Source organism: Pristiophorus japonicus, chromosome 15 (genome assembly GCF_044704955.1).
Source record: "Pristiophorus japonicus isolate sPriJap1 chromosome 15, sPriJap1.hap1, whole genome shotgun sequence".
Lineage (NCBI taxonomy): Eukaryota > Metazoa > Chordata > Chondrichthyes > Pristiophoridae > Pristiophorus > Pristiophorus japonicus.
The window spans coordinates 91,230,700-91,248,733 of NC_091991.1; the positions used below are offsets into that span (position 1 = coordinate 91,230,700).

General features: G+C 49.5%; 1 protein-coding gene across 1 annotated transcript in view; it reads left to right on the forward strand.

The window, feature by feature from the left end:
* dgki (diacylglycerol kinase, iota) overlaps window positions 1–18,034 on the forward strand; it is a 273,169-nt gene that overhangs the window by 163,766 nt on the left and 91,369 nt on the right. Inside the window, 2 exon segments of the mRNA XM_070901690.1 lie at window positions 20–147; window positions 10,226–10,237. Of these exon segments, the coding sequence (XP_070757791.1) occupies window positions 20–147; window positions 10,226–10,237 (140 nt within the window).

The following is an 18,034-nucleotide window of genomic DNA, read 5'->3' on the forward strand; positions in this document are numbered from 1 at the left end:
ATTGTACTTTTGTCCTCAGGAGCATCTCCACTTTGTGACAGAAGTGGCTCAAGACGAGCTCTTTATTCTGGACCCCGAGATCGTGGCTACACAGAAAACTGGGACAGCCCCTGGAATGCCTGACTTGGTGGTGGAACCTCCCCCAGGGTATGTCCCCACTCTCACAGAACCAACCTCCCACCCCCAATCTGTCTCTTCTGCCCAACTTTTCCCAACTTCTCCCCTCCTCTGGGCCAGTTTCATGAGCACCACTGGGTACCTTTCCCAAATGGCAATTTCTGTTATATGCCAGCCTAACGTTTGTAGGCTTTTTAATCATTGGAGGAATCACAGCTGAGCCCGACCCTGACACCCTGTCACACACATTTCAGCAACAGGAGGGAGAATCGTGGCTGGTTTTCTCCTTCCTAACTTCCAAGGACACGAATGCCAATTGTAGCACCAGTCTCTGCCCTGGACGATACCAGCTGGCTCACCACGGATCGGGAATGAACCTTGGGACCCTCTGCTCTGTATGGCCCAACTGGTTGATAACCATCTGAGCAATCGGGGGAGCTTCAGGGCAATGAGGGAGGCTGAGTAGGGTCACGTTCTGCCGGTGCACCACATTCAGGATCAAAAACGCACTCACACACCGCACACACTCACACACTCTCACACACACACACACACACACACACACACATACACACTCACTCACCCGCACACACACTCACACACATACACTTACTCGCACACACACACAACCATATGTACGTGCACACACGCGTGCACGCACACACACACACTCATCATCGACAGTCCCTCGGAATCGAGGAAGACTTGCTTCCACTCTTAACATGAGTCCTTAGGTGGCTGAACAGTCCAATACGAGAACCACAAACTCTGTCACAGGTGGGACAGATAGTCGTTGAGGGAAGGGGTGGGTGGGGCTGGTTTGCTGCACACTCTTTCCGCTGCCTGCGCTTGATTTCTGCATGCTCTCAGCGATGAGACTCGAGGAGCTCAATGTCCTCCCGGATGCACTTCCTCCATTTAGGGCGGTCTTTGGGCAGGGACTCCCAGGTGTCAGTGGGGATGTTGCACTTTATCATGGAGGCTTTCAGGGTGTCCTTGTAGCGTTTCTGTTATTTATGTTAACTGGGCTTTACCTGCCACCGAAGGGCGCGACTGTCGGAGTCCTAATGGCAGACACGTACAAGCCGTGTATATAATGTTGGCAGCCATGTTGAATCCTCACTTTGAGAATAAATAAACTGGAGTAAGATCATGCCTGAACTTGCTCACCGTACTTAGCCTCGTGGAGTTATTCGATACTTAACAATTGGCGACGAGTTAAAAATATGAATTTTCGCGCAACCATGTCTGTTGGAATTTGAGAGATTCATGGAAGGGGAAGACTGGGAGGATTTCACTGATCACCTCGACCAGCACTTCGTAGCCAAAGGATTGGATGGAACCAATAACGCAATTAAGCGCAGGGGGGTTCTGCTCACCATTTGTGGGTCAAAAATTTATGGCCTTATCAAGAATCTACTCTCACCGTCTCAACCAATGGATAAGACATACGCTGAATTGTGTACGCTGGTTTGGAACCACTTTAAACTGACGGAAAGCATCATCATGGCGAGGTATCGTTTCTATACGCACAATCGCTCCAAGGGCCAGGACATGGCGGAATTTGTCGCCAACCTGAGACGTCTCGCTGGGTTGGAGGAAATGCTGCAGGACTTTTTCGTGCTTGGCATTGGCCAAGAGTTCATCGTTCGAAAGCTGCTGGCTACTGAATCTCTAGATCTGAGCAGGGCCATCACGATCGCCCAGGCATGCATTTCCACAGACGAAAACTCGAAAAAGATATCTTCCCAGCATCGAAACTCACTGGCAATTACTGTGCATAAAATAATATCGTCGTCAGGCAGAGCTGCACATGGCTGGGCCTACTCATCCGCGTTCGTACGACCTGTAACTGCTCAAAGTCCACCATTGGGAGTGAATCAAATCTCACCTTGTTGGCGTTGCGGGGGCTACCATCGGGCCCATCAGTGCCGATTCAAGCAATACGTGTGCAAAGGCTGTGCAACAATGGAGCACCTTCAGCGAATGTGTCCGCAACCGAGCAAGCGTGCTGCGACACACCACGTGGCTGAGGATGATCGATCCAGCGTGGATCAAGTGGCACAGGCAACTCAACCCGAGATACAGGACAAAGTAGTGTATGGGGTACATTCTTTTACCAAAAGTCCTCCGATAAGGCTGAGAGTTAAATTAAATGGGGTTCCAGTATCCATGGAATTGGACCTGGGTGCGATTCAGTCAATAATGAGCCAGAGGGCTTTCGAAAAGCTGTGGGACACGAAGGCAAAAAGACCCAAACTGAGCCCAATCAGTGCGAAGCTGCGTACCTGCAACAAAGAACTCATACCAGTCATTGGCAGCGCGGCAGTAAAGATATCTTGCGATGGAACTGTGCATGATTTATCGTTGTGGATCATTCCAAGCAATGGCCCAATGTTGTTCGGCAGGAGTTGGCCTGAGAAAATTAAATGGAACTGGAATAATATCAAAGCCTTATCATCAGTGGATGACGCTTCGTGTGCTCAAGCGCTGAGCAAGTTTCCCTCGTTGTTCGAACCAGGCATCGGCAACTTCAAGGGAGCCAAGGTGCAGATCCACCTAGACCCGGATGCAAGACCAATCACAAGGCTCGGACGGTTTTGTAAATGATGAGGGAGAAGGTTGAGATCAAACTGGACAGACTTCAATGGGAAGGAATCATATCACCAGTCGAGTTCAGCGAATGGGCCAGTCCAATTGTCCAGTTGTTGAAAAGTGATGGCACGGTCAGGATCTGCGGTGACTACAAGGTAAGGATCAGTACCCGTTACCCAAGGCTGACGACCTGTTTGCAACGCTAGCAGGGGGGGAAGTCGTTCACTAAATTGGACCTGACCTCCACTTACATGCCACAGGAGCTGGTCGAATCTTCGATAAAACTGACGTGCATCAACACACACAAAGGGCTGTTTATATACCACAGGTGCCCTTTCGGAATTCGCTCGGCAGTAGCCACAGTTCAGAGAAACATGGAGAGTTTGCTGAAGTCCGTCCCGAGAACCGTCATGTTTCAAGATGACATCCTGATCACCGGTCGCGACGACCTGGAAGAGGTTCTACTGTCTGGACAGAGTGGAACTCAGGTTAGAATGCTCCAAGTGCGTTTTCATGGCACCAGAAGTCGAATTTCTGGGGAGAAAGATTGCAGCAGACGGCATCAGGCCAACAGATTCAAAGACAGAGGCCATCAAGAATGCACCCAGGCCCCAGAATGTGACGGAGCTGCGTTCGTTCCTGGGTCTTCTCAACTATTTCGATAACTTTCTACCTAGTTTGAGCACATTGCTAGAGCCCTTGCACATGTTGCTGAGAAAGGATAACGACTGGGTTTGGGGCAAATCTCAAGACAGAGCCTTTGAGAAGGTCAGGAACCTGCTATGTTGCAATAAATTAATGGTACACTATGACCTATGTAAGCGGTTAGTGCTGGCTTGCGACACCTCATCATATGTGGTCGGTTGTGTGCTTCAGCAAGCCAATGTATCAGGCAAACTCTAACCAGTTACATACGCATCCAAAAGTCTGTCTAAGGCTGAAAGAGTCGATAGTATGGTAGAGAAAGAGGCTTTAGCATGCGTATATGGGGTTAGGAAAATGCACTAATACCTGTTTGGGCTTCGGTTTGAGCTTGAAACAGACTACAAGCCGCTCATTTAATTGTTTTCTGAGAGCAAAGATATAAACACCAATGCCTCGTCCCGCATCCAAAGATGGGCACTGACATTATCTGCTTATGATTATGTCATCCGCCACAGATGAGGCACTGAAAACTGTGCTGATGCATTTAGCCGGCTACCATTGCCCACAACTGGGGTGGAAATGCCGCAGCCCGCAGACTTGCTGCTGGTTATGGATGCCTTTGAGAGCGAGGGGTCACCCGTCACAGCTCGCCAAATTAGGACCTGGACCAGCCAGGATCCTGTACTGTCAAACGTAAAAAGATATGTCCTAAATGGAAATCGGTCTGCCATTCTCACGGAAATGCAGGATGAAATTAAGCCTTATAGCCACCACAAAGATGAATTGTTTATTCAGTCTGTTATGGGGTAATTGTGTTGTTATGCCATAAAAAGGCAGGGAAACTTTTGTTCAAGATTTACGCTATTGTGTTCCTAACACAGATGAGACTGCACACAGGGAGGTTAAAGTATCAGTGACCTCAGTCTTTATTAAGACACTCCAGAGTGAGGAACAGGCCTTAGGGACCGGCTTATATACAGTGCTCCCAAGGGATGCTGGGATCCCTTGGGATTTCAGGGGATGCGTTCCCTGGTGGCAGAACATGGGAGTGCATGCTTTACAGATACACAACATCACTCCTCCCCCCCCCCCCAAAGTCAAAGTGAAAACTATTAACAAGGTGAGGTAGTCGGGAGCCTTTCTTGCCTGGTGGACCGCCTCGGTATAAATGTCTGTTCTGGTGTTCCCTCGCTGGGCTGGCGTGTTGTTGGCCCTGCAGGGCTGCTGGGTGAGCCTGGCCTTGCTGGGCTGTTGGGTGTGATGGGTTCGATTTCCTGATCCGGGGTGGTGTCGTTGATCTTTGGGTGTGTGTTGTGGGCTCGAGAAAGGTGGTATCTGCTGTGAGTTGTTCAGGGCAGTCTGTGAACCGCAGCCTCATTTGGTCCAGGTGCTTTCTGCAAATTTGTCCATTGTCTAGTTTGACTACAAACACCCTACTCCCTTCTTTAGCTATCACTGTGCCTGTGATCCACCTGGGATTATGTCCATAGATTAGCACATACACAGGGTCATTCAGATCAATTTCCCATGACACAATGGCGCGACCATCATTTACATTTTGTTGCTGCCGCCTGCTCTCTACCTGATCATGCAGGTTGGGGTGAACCAGTGAGAGTCTGGTTTTAAGTGTCCTTTTCATGAGTAGCTCAGCCGGGGGCACCTTTGTGAGCAAGTGGGGTCTCGTGCGGTAGCTGAGCAGTACTCGGGACAGGCGGGTTTGGAGTGAGCCTTCTGTGACTCGTTTAAGACTCTGTTTGATTGATTGTACTGCCCGCTCTGCCTGCCCATTGGAGGCTGGTTTAAATGGGGCCGAGGTGATATGTTTGATCCCATTGCAGGTCATGAATTCTTTAAATTCGACACTGGTGAAACATAGCCCGTTGTCACTGACCAGTATGTCAGGCAGGCCGTGGGGGGAAAACATGGTCCTCAGGCTTTCAATGGTGGTGGTGGCGGTGCTTCCCGACATTATTTCACATTCAATCCATTTTGAAAAAGCATCCACCACCATCAGGAACATTTTACTGAGAAACGGGCCCGCATAGTCGACATGGATCCTCAACCATGGTCTGGAAGGCCAGGACCACAAACTTAGTGGTGCCTCTCTGGGCACGTTGCTCAACTGAGCACACACGCTGCATTGCCGTACACAGGACCCTAAGTCAGAGTCGATACCGGGCCACCACACGTGGGATCTGGCTATCACTTTCATCATTACTATACCTGGGTGTGTGCTGTGGAGACCCGAGATGAACGTTGCCCTGCCCTTTTTGGGTAGCACTACACGGTTACCCCACAACAGGCAGTCTGCCTGAATGGACAGCTCATCCTTTCGCCGCTGGAACGGCTTGATTAGCTCTTGCATTTCAACGAGGATGCTGGCCCAGCTCCCATGCAGTACACAGTTTTTTTACTGGGACAGCAGAGGATCTTGGCTGGTCCAAGTCCTAATCTGGCGGGCCGTGACAGGTGATTTATCATTTACAAATGCTTCCATGACTATCAACAAGTCTGCGGGCTGCGCCACCATCAACAAGTTTGCAGGCTGCGCCATTTCCACCCCCATGGTGGGCAATGTTAGCCGACTGAGAGCATCCGCACAGTTCTCGGTGCCTGGCCTGTGGCGGATGGTATAGTTACATGCTGATAGCGCGAGTGCCCACCTTTGTATGCGGGCTGAGGCATTAGTATTTATCCCCTTGTTTTCAGCGAACAGGAATATGAGGGGCTTGTGATCGGTTTCCAGTACAAATTTGAGGCCAAACAGGTACTGATGCATTTTCTTTACCCTGAACATACACGCTAATGCCTCTTTCTCAATCATGCTGTAGGCCTTCTCATGCTGTAGACGAGCTCCTGGAGGCAAAGACGACAGGTTGCAACTTCCCCGCAATGTTAGCTTGTTGTAATATACACCCGACTCCCTACGACGACTTTTACACGGGTTATACAATACAAGCAGCTTGTTGGAGCATAAAATGTTTCTGGCTTTCTCAAAAGCAATTACTTGTTTTTTTTCCCCCATACCCGTTCTCACCTTTACGCAATAACACATGTAGGGGCTCTAAGAGGGTGCTTAACCCCGGTAGGAAGTTACCAAAATAGTTGAGGAGTCCTAGGAACGACCGCAGCTCCGTGATTTTATGTGGCCTGGGCGTGTTCCTGATAGCCTCTGTCTTGGCGCTTGTGGGCCGAATGCCGTCCGCCGCAATATTTCTCCCCAAAAACTCCACTTCTGTTGCCATGAAGACGCATTTCGACCTCTTCAGCCGCAGCTCTACGCGATCCAGTCACTGGAGGACCTCCTCCAGGTTTTGTAGGTGCTTGACAGTGTCCCAACCCGTGACCAATATGTCGTCCTGAAAAATCACCGTGCATGGTACCGACTTGAGTAGGCTCTCCATGTTTCTCTGGAAGATCGCTGCAGCCGACCGAATTCCAAATGGGCATCTGTTATAGATGAACAGTCCCTTGTGCGTGTTGATGCAGGTGAGGCCCTTCGAAGACTCCTCCAGCTCCTGCGTCATGTAGGCTGAAGTCAGGTCGAGCTTGGTGAACGTCTTGCCTCCTGCCAGCGTCGCAAATAGGTCGCCTGCCTTAGGTAGCGGGTATTGGTCCTGTAGCGAGAAACAATTAATAGTTACTTTATAATCGCCGCAAATCCTGACCGTGCCATCACTTTTGAGTATTGGAACAATCGGGCTGGCCCACTCGCTGAATTCCACTGGGGAGATGATGCCCTTGTGTTGCAGTCTGTCCAGCTAGATTTCCACTCTCCCTCATCATGTGAGGTACCGCTCGTGCCTTGTGGTGAATGGGTCGTGCCCGGCTCAAAAAGGAAAGGAAATTTGTTTAGAACCTGGGTACATGAGGCCTCATCAACATGTGATAGCGCTCGGATGTCATCCCAGTTCCAGCGGATTTTGCCCAGCCAGCTCCTTCCAAGCAGTGTGGGGCCATCGCCTGGCACAATCCAGAGTGGTAGTTCGTGCACCATGCCCTCGTAGGTGACATTGACCATGGCGCTGCCCAAGACAGTGATGAGCTCTTTGGTGTATGTTCTCACTTTCGTGTGGATGGGGCTCAGAGCTGGTCTAAGTGCCTTGTCGCACCACAGTCTCTCAAACATCTTTTTAAGCATGATGGATTGACTAGCGCCAGTGTCCAGTTCCATGGCTACAGATAAGCCATTCAATTTTACACTTAGCATTATAGGTGGACATTTCGTCGAAAATGTGTGCACCCCGTGTACTTCAGCATCTGCTTCCTCTCTCTGAGGCTCGAAATTGCTTTGATCCACCATGGACCAATTGTCCTCTGCCACGATCTGCAAGCTTGGTGGAGGTGCCCCATTGTTCCACAGCTCTTGCAAACAAACCCTTTGAAGCGGCATGAATAGGCCGAATGGAAGCCTCCACAACGTCAAGGTGTGAATTGCCTTGCATTCATCCTTTGTTGCGGACTCAGTCATCTGGGTCACCCGAGGCCTGCTGGCAGTTGCAGACTCATGGTTTCTGCCCTGTACATTTCTGCTCGCAAACAGTTCCAGTTAATTTTTGAAATTGCTAGCACTTGTGTGCTGAGAGATTTGTTTGGTGTTATCACTGGTGGACATAAACGCCTGTGCTATCACAATGGCCTTACTGAGGGTCGATGTCCCTACAGTCAAAAGTTTTCGTAGGATGGTCTCGTGGCCAATGCCCAGTACAAAAATGTCTGAGCATCTGCTCCAGGTAGCCATCAAACTCACATTGTCCTGCAAGTCACCTTAGCTCGGCGACGTAGCTCGCCACTTCCTGACCTTCAGATCGCTGGTATGTGTAGAACCGATACCTCGACATCAGCACGCTCTCCCTCGGGTTAAGATGCTCCCGAACCAGTGTACACAGCTCCTCATACGACTTATCTGTGGGTTTCACCGGAGCCAGAAGATTCTTCATGAGGCTGTAGGTCGGTGCCCCGCAGACCGTGAGGAGGACCGCTCTCCTTTTTGCAGCGCTTCCTTCTCCGTCCAGCTCGTCGGCTACAAAGTACTGGTCTAGCCGCTCGACATAGGCTTCCCAATCCTCACCCTCCGAGAACTTCTCCAGGATGCCCACAGTTTGCTGCATCTTTGCATTGGATTCGTATCCTCATCGCCAGTTATTGTGTTCCTAACACAGATGAGGCTGTACACAGGGAGGTTAAAGTAACAGTAACCACAGTCTTTATTAAGACACTCCAGAGTTAGGGGCGGCTTATATACAGTGCTCCCAAGGGATGCTGGGATCCCTTGGGACTTCAGAGGATTCATTCCCTGGTGGCGGAACATGGGAGTGCATGCTTTACAGATACGCAACATACACAGTACCCACCCAGGCATTGTCATGAAGGCTATTGCCAGGTCTCACGTTTGATGGCCCGGCATTTATTCGGACTTGGAGTCATGCGTGCCTCAGTGTAACACTTGCATGCAACTGAGTAATGCACCTGTGGAGGCTCCGTTGAGTCTGTGGTCATGGCCATCCAAACTGTTGTCAAGGATCCACATAGACTTTGCCGGCCTCTTTCTCGGCAACATTTTTTTCGTGAAAGTAGACGTTTACTCCAAATGGATTTAATGCATAATCACATCATCCAGCACGTCTACAGCCACTATTAAAAGCCTCCGGGTCATGTTCCCCATCCACGGCCTGCCCGATATCCTTGTCAGCGACAACGGATCGTGTTTCACCAGTTCGGAGTTCCACGAATTTATGACCCGTAATGGCATCAAGCACGTCAGGTCTGCCCCTTTTAAACCCACATCTAACGGTCAAGCGGAGCGGGCTGTCCAAACCATTAAGCAGAGCCTAAAACGCATGACTCACAGCTCCCTACAGACTCGCTTTCCAGCATTCTGCTCAGTTACCGAACGAGACCCCACTTGCTCACCAGGGTCCCTCCTGTCAAGCTGTTAATGAAGAGAGGCCTCAAAACCAGGCTCTCCCTTGAACATCCAGATCTCAATGATCATGTTGAAACCAGAAGGCAACGGCAGCAATGGTACCATGATCACACGGCCGTATCACGTGACATTGCTGTTCATGATCCTATGTTTGTCCTGAATTATGGTCATGACCAAAGTGGGTTGCTGGCATGGTTTTGGCCATGAAGGGTGTTTGTAGTCAAACTGTTAAATGGCCAAACGTGCAAGAGGCACATCGACCAAACCAAACTGCGATTCACAGACAACCCAGCACAAATTGACATCGACCATCCAACACACATCCAACCATCAGTTGACCCTTGTGTCATTCACGAAGACGAACCTACCATCCCCGACAGTCCTGTCAGACTGACTGATCGGCAATGCAGCAATGGTCCTACTAACTCACCCAATCTTGGGTTCGAACTGAGAAGATCAACCAGGGAGTGGAAGGCCCTGGACCATCTCAACTTGTAAATACAACCTATACCAGGACTTTGGAGGGAATGATGTTATGTATGTTAACTGGGTTTTACCTGCCACCGGAGGGCACGACTGTCGGAGTCCTAATGGCAGACACGTACAAGCCGTGTATATAATGTTGGCAGCCATGTTGAATCCTCACTTTGAGAATAAATAAACTGGAGTAAGGTCATGCCTGAACTAGCTCACCGTACTTAGCCTCGTGGAGTTATTCGACACTTAACAGTTTTCACTGCCCACCTTTGGCTCGTTTGCCGTGGACAAGTTCTGAGTAGAGTGCTTGCTTTGGGAGTCTCATGTCTGGCATGCGAACTATGTGGCCTGCCCAGCGGAGCTGATCAAGTGTGGTCAGTGCTTCAAGCTGGGGATGTTGGCCTGGTCGAGGACGCTAACGTTGGTGTGTCTGTCCTCCCAGGGGATTTGTAGGATCATGCGGAGACATCATTGGTGGTATTTCTCCAGCAGCTTGAGGTGTCTGCTGTACATGGTCCATGTTTCTGAGCCATATAGGAGGGCGGGTATTACTAAGGCCCTGTAGACCATGAGCTTGGTGACAATTTTGAGGCCTGGTCTTCAAACACTCTTTTCCTCAGGTGGCCGAAGGCTGCACTGGAGGCAGTGTTGGCTCTCATCGTCAATGCCGGCTCTTGTTGATAGGAGGCTCCCAAGATAAGGGAAGTGGTCCACGTTGTCCAGGGCCGCGCCATGGCTCTTGATGACTGGGGGGCAGTGGTGTACGGTGAGGACAGGCTGGAGGAGGACCTTTGTTTTGCTGCTGATTAGCGTAAGGCCCATGCTTTCGTATGCCTCAGTAAATACGTCAACTATGTCCTGGAGTTCAGCCTCAGAATGTGCGCAGACGTAGGCGTCGTCCGCGTACTGTAGCTCGACGACAGAGGTTGGGGTGGTCTTGTACCTGGCAGGTTGAACAGATTCCCACTGGTTCTGTAGTTTAGTTCCACTCCAGCGGGGAGCTTGTTGACTGAGGTGGAGCATGGTAGTGAGGAAGATTGAGAAGAGGGTTGAGGCGATGATGCAGCCCTGTTTGACCCCGGTCCGGACATGAATTGGGTCAGTAATGGATCCGTTGGTAAGGATCACAGCCTGCATGTCGTCGTGGAGCAGGCGGAGGATGGTGACGAACTTTTGGGGGCATCCGAAACGGAGGAGGACGCTCCATAGACCCTCGCGGTTGACAGTGTCAAAGGTCTTTGTAAGGTCAAAGAAAGCCATGTTTAAGGGCTGGCGCTGTTCCCTGCATTTTTCCTGCAGCTGTCGCGCTGCAAAATCATGTTCGTTTTGCGCTGTAGAGGTCGAAATCCACACTGCAACTCCAGAAGGAGCTCCTCGGCCACAGGGCGAGGACAGTTGAAGAGAACTCTAGCGATGACTTTCCCAGTGGCTGATAACAGGGAGATTCCTCTGTCGTTGCTGCAGTCGGACTTGTCCCCTTTTTTAAAGATGGTCACGATCACTGCATCTCAGATCTCCCGGCATGCTCTCCTCCCTCCAGATGAGAGAGATGAGGTTGTGTATTTGTACCAACAGTGCCTCTCCACCATACTTCTGTGCCTCAGTGGGGATTCCATCCGTTCCCGTAGCCTTGTTGTTTTTTAGCTGTTTTATGGCTTTTTTCTACCTCGTGCAGTGTTGGGGTCTCACTGAGGTGGTGGCGGGTAGTATGTTGCGGGATGGAGTCGAGAACACTCGAGTCAAAGGCATAGTCTCGATTGAGGAGATCTTCAAAGTATTCCTTCCAGCGGGCCCTGACTGCCTCGGTGTCCTTGATGAGTGTTTCCCCGTTCTTGGCCAGCAGCGGGGTGGGGCTTTGGGTGTTTGGACCGTAGGTGGCCTTGACTGCGATGAAGAGTCCTCGCACATCCTGGTTGTCGGCCAGCTGCTGTATCTCCTGTGCTTTCTCCATCAACCACCTGTTCTTTAGGTCCTGGGTTTTTTGTTGGACCTCAATCTTGCGCTGTCTGTAATGCTGCTTTGCTGCTCCTGAGTTGGGTTGTTGTTTAAGGCTCAGAAATGACCTGTACTTGCGATCTATTAGCTCTTGGATCTCCTGATCATTCTCATCAAACCAGTCCTGGTGTTTCCTGGTTGAGTGACCGAGTGTCTCTTCGCAGGCACTGGTTATGGAGGCCTGGAGGGCAGACCAAGTGCTGGAGGCATTCTGCGTCTCGGGGTCATCAAGGGTCGCCAGGTTAGCTGTGAGGCGCTGACTGTATAGGGCTCTCTTAGCTTGGTCCTTAAGTGTCCCGGCATTGATTTTTTTGCGGCACTGCTTCTGCTACCCCCTCTACTTTGGGGCTATGTTGATGTCGATGATGGATCGGATTAGGCGGTGGTCCGTCCAGCAGTCGTCAGCTCCTGTCGAGGCACGGGTGATGCGCACATCCTTGCGATCCCTGGCTCGGACGATGACATAGTCCAGTGTTTGGAGCGAGCATGTTGCAACGATGCCTTGTGTTTGTCCCTCTGGCAGAACAAGGTGTTGGTGATGACAAGTTCATGCTCTAGACATTTTGTCAGGAGTAGGGTACCACTGGAGTTGGCTTTCCCTATCCCCTTTCCGCCAATCACGCCCCCGCAGAGGGCTGTGTCTTGCCAACCCTGGCGTTGAAGTCACACACACACACACAAACACCGCACAAATATATGCACGTGCACGCACGCACACACTTGCAGACATATGATAAAAGTTCACGTGGTTGGGGGTAATATATTAGTATGGCTAGAGGATTGGCTAACTAACAGAGAACAGAGAGTCGGGATAAGTGGTTCATTCTCTGGTTGGCAACCAATGGGGTGCCGCAGGGATCAGTGCTGGGATCCCAACTATTTACAATCTATATTAACGACTTGGAAGAAGGAACTGATTGTAACGTAGCCAAATTTGCTGATGATACAAAGATGGGAGGAAAGCAATGTGTGAGGAGGACACAAAAAAGCTGCAAAAACACAGACAGGCTAAGTGAGTGGACAAAAATTTGGCAGATGGAGTATAATGTTGGAAAGTGTGAGGTCATGAACTTTAGCAGAAAAAAATCAAAGAGCAAGTTGTTATTTAAATGGAGAAAGATTGCAAAGTGCTGCAGTACAGCGGGACCTGGGGGTACTTGTGCATGAAACAGAAAAGGATGGTATGCAGGTACAGCAAGTGATCAGGAAGGCCAATGGTATCTTGGCCTTTATTGCAAAGGGGATGGAGTATAAAAGCAGGGAAGTCTTGCTACAGCTATACAGTGTATTAGTGAGGCCACACCTGGAATACTGCGTGCATAGAAACATAAAAACATAGAAACATAGAAAATAGATGCAGGAGCAGGCCACGCAGCCCTTCGAGCCTGCACCACCATTCAATAAGATCATGGCTGATCATTCACCTCAGTACCCCTTTCCTGCTTTCTCTCCATACCTCTTGATCCCTTTAGCCATAAGGGCCATATATAACTCCCTCTTGAATATATCCAACAAATTGGCATCAACAACTCTCTGCGGTAGAGAATTCCACAGGTTAACAACTCTCTGGGTGAAGAAGTTTCTCCTCGTCTTGATCCTAAATGGCTTACCCCTCATCCTTAGACTGTGACCCCTGATTCTGGACTTCCCCAACATCAGGAACATTCTTCCTACATCTAACCTGTCTAGTCCTGTCAGAATTGTATATGTTTCTATGAGATCCCCTCTCGTCCTTCTAAACTCCAGTGAATACAGGCCCAGTTGATTCAGTCTCTCCTCATATGACAGTCCAGCCATCCCTGGAATCAGTCTGGTGAACCTTTGCTGCACTCCCTCAATAGCAAGAACGTCCTTCCTCAGATTAGGAGACCAAAACTAACACAATATTCCAGGTGAGGCCTCACCAAGGCCCTGTACAACTGCAGTAAGACCTCCCTGCTCCTATACTCAAATCCCCTAGCTATGAAGGCCAACATACCATTTGCCTTCTTCACCGCCTGCTGTACCTGCATGCCAACTTTCAATGACTGATGTACCATGACACCGAGGTCTCGTTGCACCTCCCCTTTTCCTAATCTGCCGCCATTCAGATAATATTCTGCCTTTGTGTTTTTGCCCCCAAAGTGGATAACCCCACATTATACTGCATCTGCAATGCATTTGCCCACTCACCTAACCTGTCCAAGTCACTCTACAGTCTCTTAGCGTCCTCCTCACAGCTCACACCGCCACCCAGTTTAGTGTCATCTGCAAACTTGGAGATATTACACTTAATTCCTTCATCCAAATCATTGATGTATATTGTAAATAGCTGGGATCCTTAAATGGTTGCCATTACCGACCCACCGTCAACCCTTTAAGTATTATTCGCCAGTCTATTCTAACCAATTCACGTCTCATACCGTCAAAGTTACCTTTCTCTAAGTTCAAGACCCTAGTCTCTGAATTAATTGTGTCACTCTCCATCTTAATAAACAATTCTACCACATTATGGTCACTCTTCCCCAAGGGGCCTCGCAGAACAAGATTGCTAATTAGTCCTTTCTCATTACACATCACCCAGTCTAGGATGGCCAGCCCTCTAGTTGGTTCCTCGACATATTGGTCGAGAAAACCATCTCTAACACACTCCAGGAAATCCTCCTCCACCGTATTTCTACCAGTTTGGTTAGCCCAATCTATATGTAGATTAAAGTCGCCCATGATAACTGCTGTACCTTTATTGCATGCATCCCTAGTTTCTTGTTTGATGCTGTCCCCAATCTCACTACTACTGTTTGGTAGTCTGTACACAACTCCCACTAGCGTTTTCTGCCCTTTGGTATTCCGCAGCTCTACCCATACATATTCCACATCATCCAAGCTAATGTCCTTCCTTACAATTGCGTTAATTTCCTCTTTAACCAGCAACGCTACCCTACCTCCTTTTTCTTTCTGTCTATCTTTCCTGAATATTGAATACCCCTGGATGTTGAGTTCCCAGCCTTGGTCACCCTGGAGCCATGTCTCCGTAATGCCAATTATAACATATTCGTTAATAGCTATCTGCGCAGTTAATTCGTCCACCTTATTACGAATACTCCTCGCATTGAGGCACAGAACCTTCAGGCTTGTCTTTTTAACACACTTTGCCCCTTTAGAATTTTGCTGTAATGTGGCGCTTTTTGATTTTTGCCTTTGGTTTCTCTGCCCTCCACTTTTACTTTTCTTCTTTCTATCTTTTACTTCTGCCCCCCGCCCCCGATCCTACTTCCCTCTGTCTCCCTGCATAGGTTCCCATCCCCCTGCCATATTAGTTTAACCCCTCCCCAACAGCACTAGCAAACACTTCCCCCTATGACATTGGTTCCGGTCCTGCCCAGGTGCAGACCATCTAGTTTGTACTGGTCCCACCTCCCCAGAACCGGTTCCAAAGTCCCAGGAATTTGAATCCCTCCCTCCTGCATCACTCTTTAAGCCACGTATTCATTTTAGCTATCCTACAATTCCTACTCTGACTAGCACGTGGCACTGGTAGCAATCCTGAGATTACTACTTTGAGGTCCTACTTTTTAATATAACTCCTAGCTACCTAAATTCAGCTTGTAGGAACTCATTCCAATTTTTATCTATATCGTTGGTATCTATATGCACCATGACAACTGGCTGTTCACCCTCCCCCTCCAAAACGTCCTGCAGCTGCTCCGTGTCATGTATCTCACACCACTGTATATAACTGTATCTTACCATGCTATACATGACTGTAACTAGATATGACCTGGAACCACAAGCATACTTTACCACCAGGGGGTGCACTTGCAGGAGACACTGCACACCTGTCCCACACAGGTATATAAAGGCAGGTCTCAGGCAAGTGTGGCATTCCAGAGTTGTGAAATAAAGGTGCAGGTCCTGAGTGACCTTGACTTCAGCATGTGCCTCATGCAAGTCTGTACTGTAGGGTCAGGACTTTACAGTTGCGACGAGTTACGGAATCACAGAATCCACAGAATGGCTACCAACGGCTCAGATGAGAAATACAATGCTGGAGATAATTGGGAGGACTTTATATAGAAAGGCTCCAGCAAAGTTTTGTAACCAAAGACTGGTTGGGCGACGATAAGGCAGACAAGAGAAGAGCCCATCTCTTGACCAGCTGTGGCTCGAAAACATACGCCTTAATGAAGGACCTGCTGGCACCCGAGAAACCAGCAAACAAGTTGTTTGAAGAGTTGAGCACACTGGTGAGAGACCACTTGAAGCCAGCGAGCAGCCTACACATGGCCAGACACAGGTTCTACAACTACAGACGCTGTGTGGGCCAGAGCATACCCGACTTTGTGGCGGAACTTCGGAGGCTGGCTAGTTTATGTGAGTTCTCCGATGAACTAAGGAGAGAAGTACTGAGAGACTTTTTTATTGAAGGAATAGGCCACGCAGGCATATTCCGAAAGCTCATAGAGACCAAGAACTTGACCCTAGAGGCAGCAGCACTGGTCGCACAGACATTCTTGGCAGGAGAAGAAGAAATGAGGTTGATCTATACTGCGGGTACGACAACTAACGAAACATCGGAACAAGGAGTTCACAGCGTGAACACCCCACACACAGACAAAGGCAGGAGAGCAGGCCTTCAACAGCAGGCAGTGGCGCCAGAAACCATCTAGGGCCACATGAACAGCCGTTCACACCTCATCAACGCACAATGCGAGCAATCAACTGCAAACTGAGAGAAGCTCAAGAGAGATCAGCCAGACGCAGCTCATCCTTCGGAAACAATGGAAGCGGTCTGTGCTGGAGATGTGGGGGCAGGCACTCATCAAGGGGGTGTCGATTTCAGCATGCCGTTTGCAGAAACTGCAACTATACAGGGCATCTGTCCCGCATGTGCAGAAAAACAGCAGCTCGGCTGGTATACGAATTGGAAGGGTCGGAAAGCGGACCAGAAGATGGTGGGGACAGTGCCCGGGACACCTAGGTACAGCGGGTCAACACAATCAGTGTCCACTGTTCTTACAACAAGACGCCTCCAATAATGATGAGGGTCCTACTCAACGGGATACCCGTCAACATGGAACTGGACACGGGAGCAAGTCAATCTCTCATGAGCGTCCAACAATTTGAACAGCTATGGCCGCACAAAAGCAACAGACCAAAACTCACAAGGGTCAACACCAAACTAAGGACCTATACCAAGGAAATCGTCCCAGTCCTTGGCAGCGCCATGCTCTCAGTCACACACAAAGGGACAGTGAACCGACTTCCCCTGTGGATTGTCCCCGGAGATCTCCCAGCACTGTTGGGGAGAAGCTGGCTAGCAAAACTAAATTGGAAATGGGATAATGTTCACGCCATGTCGTCAGAGGAACGGACCTCCTGCTCAACATTTCTAAGTCGATTTGAACATCTCTTTCAGCCAGGTGTGGGCACCTTCAAAGGGGCTAAAGTTAAAATCTACATCACACAGGACGCTAGACCGGTCCATCACAAGGCTAGAGCTGTACCCTATGTGATGAGGGAAAAGATTGAACACAAACTGGACTGGCTTCTGCAGGAAAGCATTATCTCTCACGTGGAATTTAGCAACTGGGCAAGTCCCATTGTCCCCGTCATGAAGCCTGATGGATCCGTACGAATCTGTAGGGATTACAAATCTTCCATAAACGGAGTCTCCCTACAGGACCAATACCCGCTGCCCAGAGTGGAGGACCTATTTGTCACATTGTGTTTCAAGACGACATACTCATCACGGGCAGGGACACCGACTCCCATCTCCGTAATTTGGAGGAAATACTAAAGCGGTTGGATCGGGTTGGCCTAAGAGTTAAGAAATCCAAGTGTCTGTTTCTCGCACCCGAGTTTGAATTTTGGGCAGAAGGATTGCTGCTGATGGAATCCGCCCAACAGAATCCAAAACCGAAGCAATTCGCCTGGCACCCAGGCCCCGGAATGTCTCAGAACTGCACGCCTTTCTCGGGCTACTCAATTACTTTGGGAACTTTATGCAGAACTTGAGCACACTGCTGGAGTCTCTCCACGTGCTACTCAGAAAGGGGTGCGATTGGTTTTGGAGGGGACGCCCAAGAACACGTCTTCAAAAAGGCACGCAACCTTCTATGTTCCAACAGTATTTTGACTTTTTTTGATCCAGGTAAAAAGCTAGTTCTTACATGTGATGCGTCAGCGTACGGGGTCAGGTGCGTTTTACAGCATGAAATGGTGCGGGTAAATTACAACCCATTGCTTATGCCTCCAGGTCACTTTCGTGGGCGGAGCGTGGGTATCGTATGGTGGAGAAGG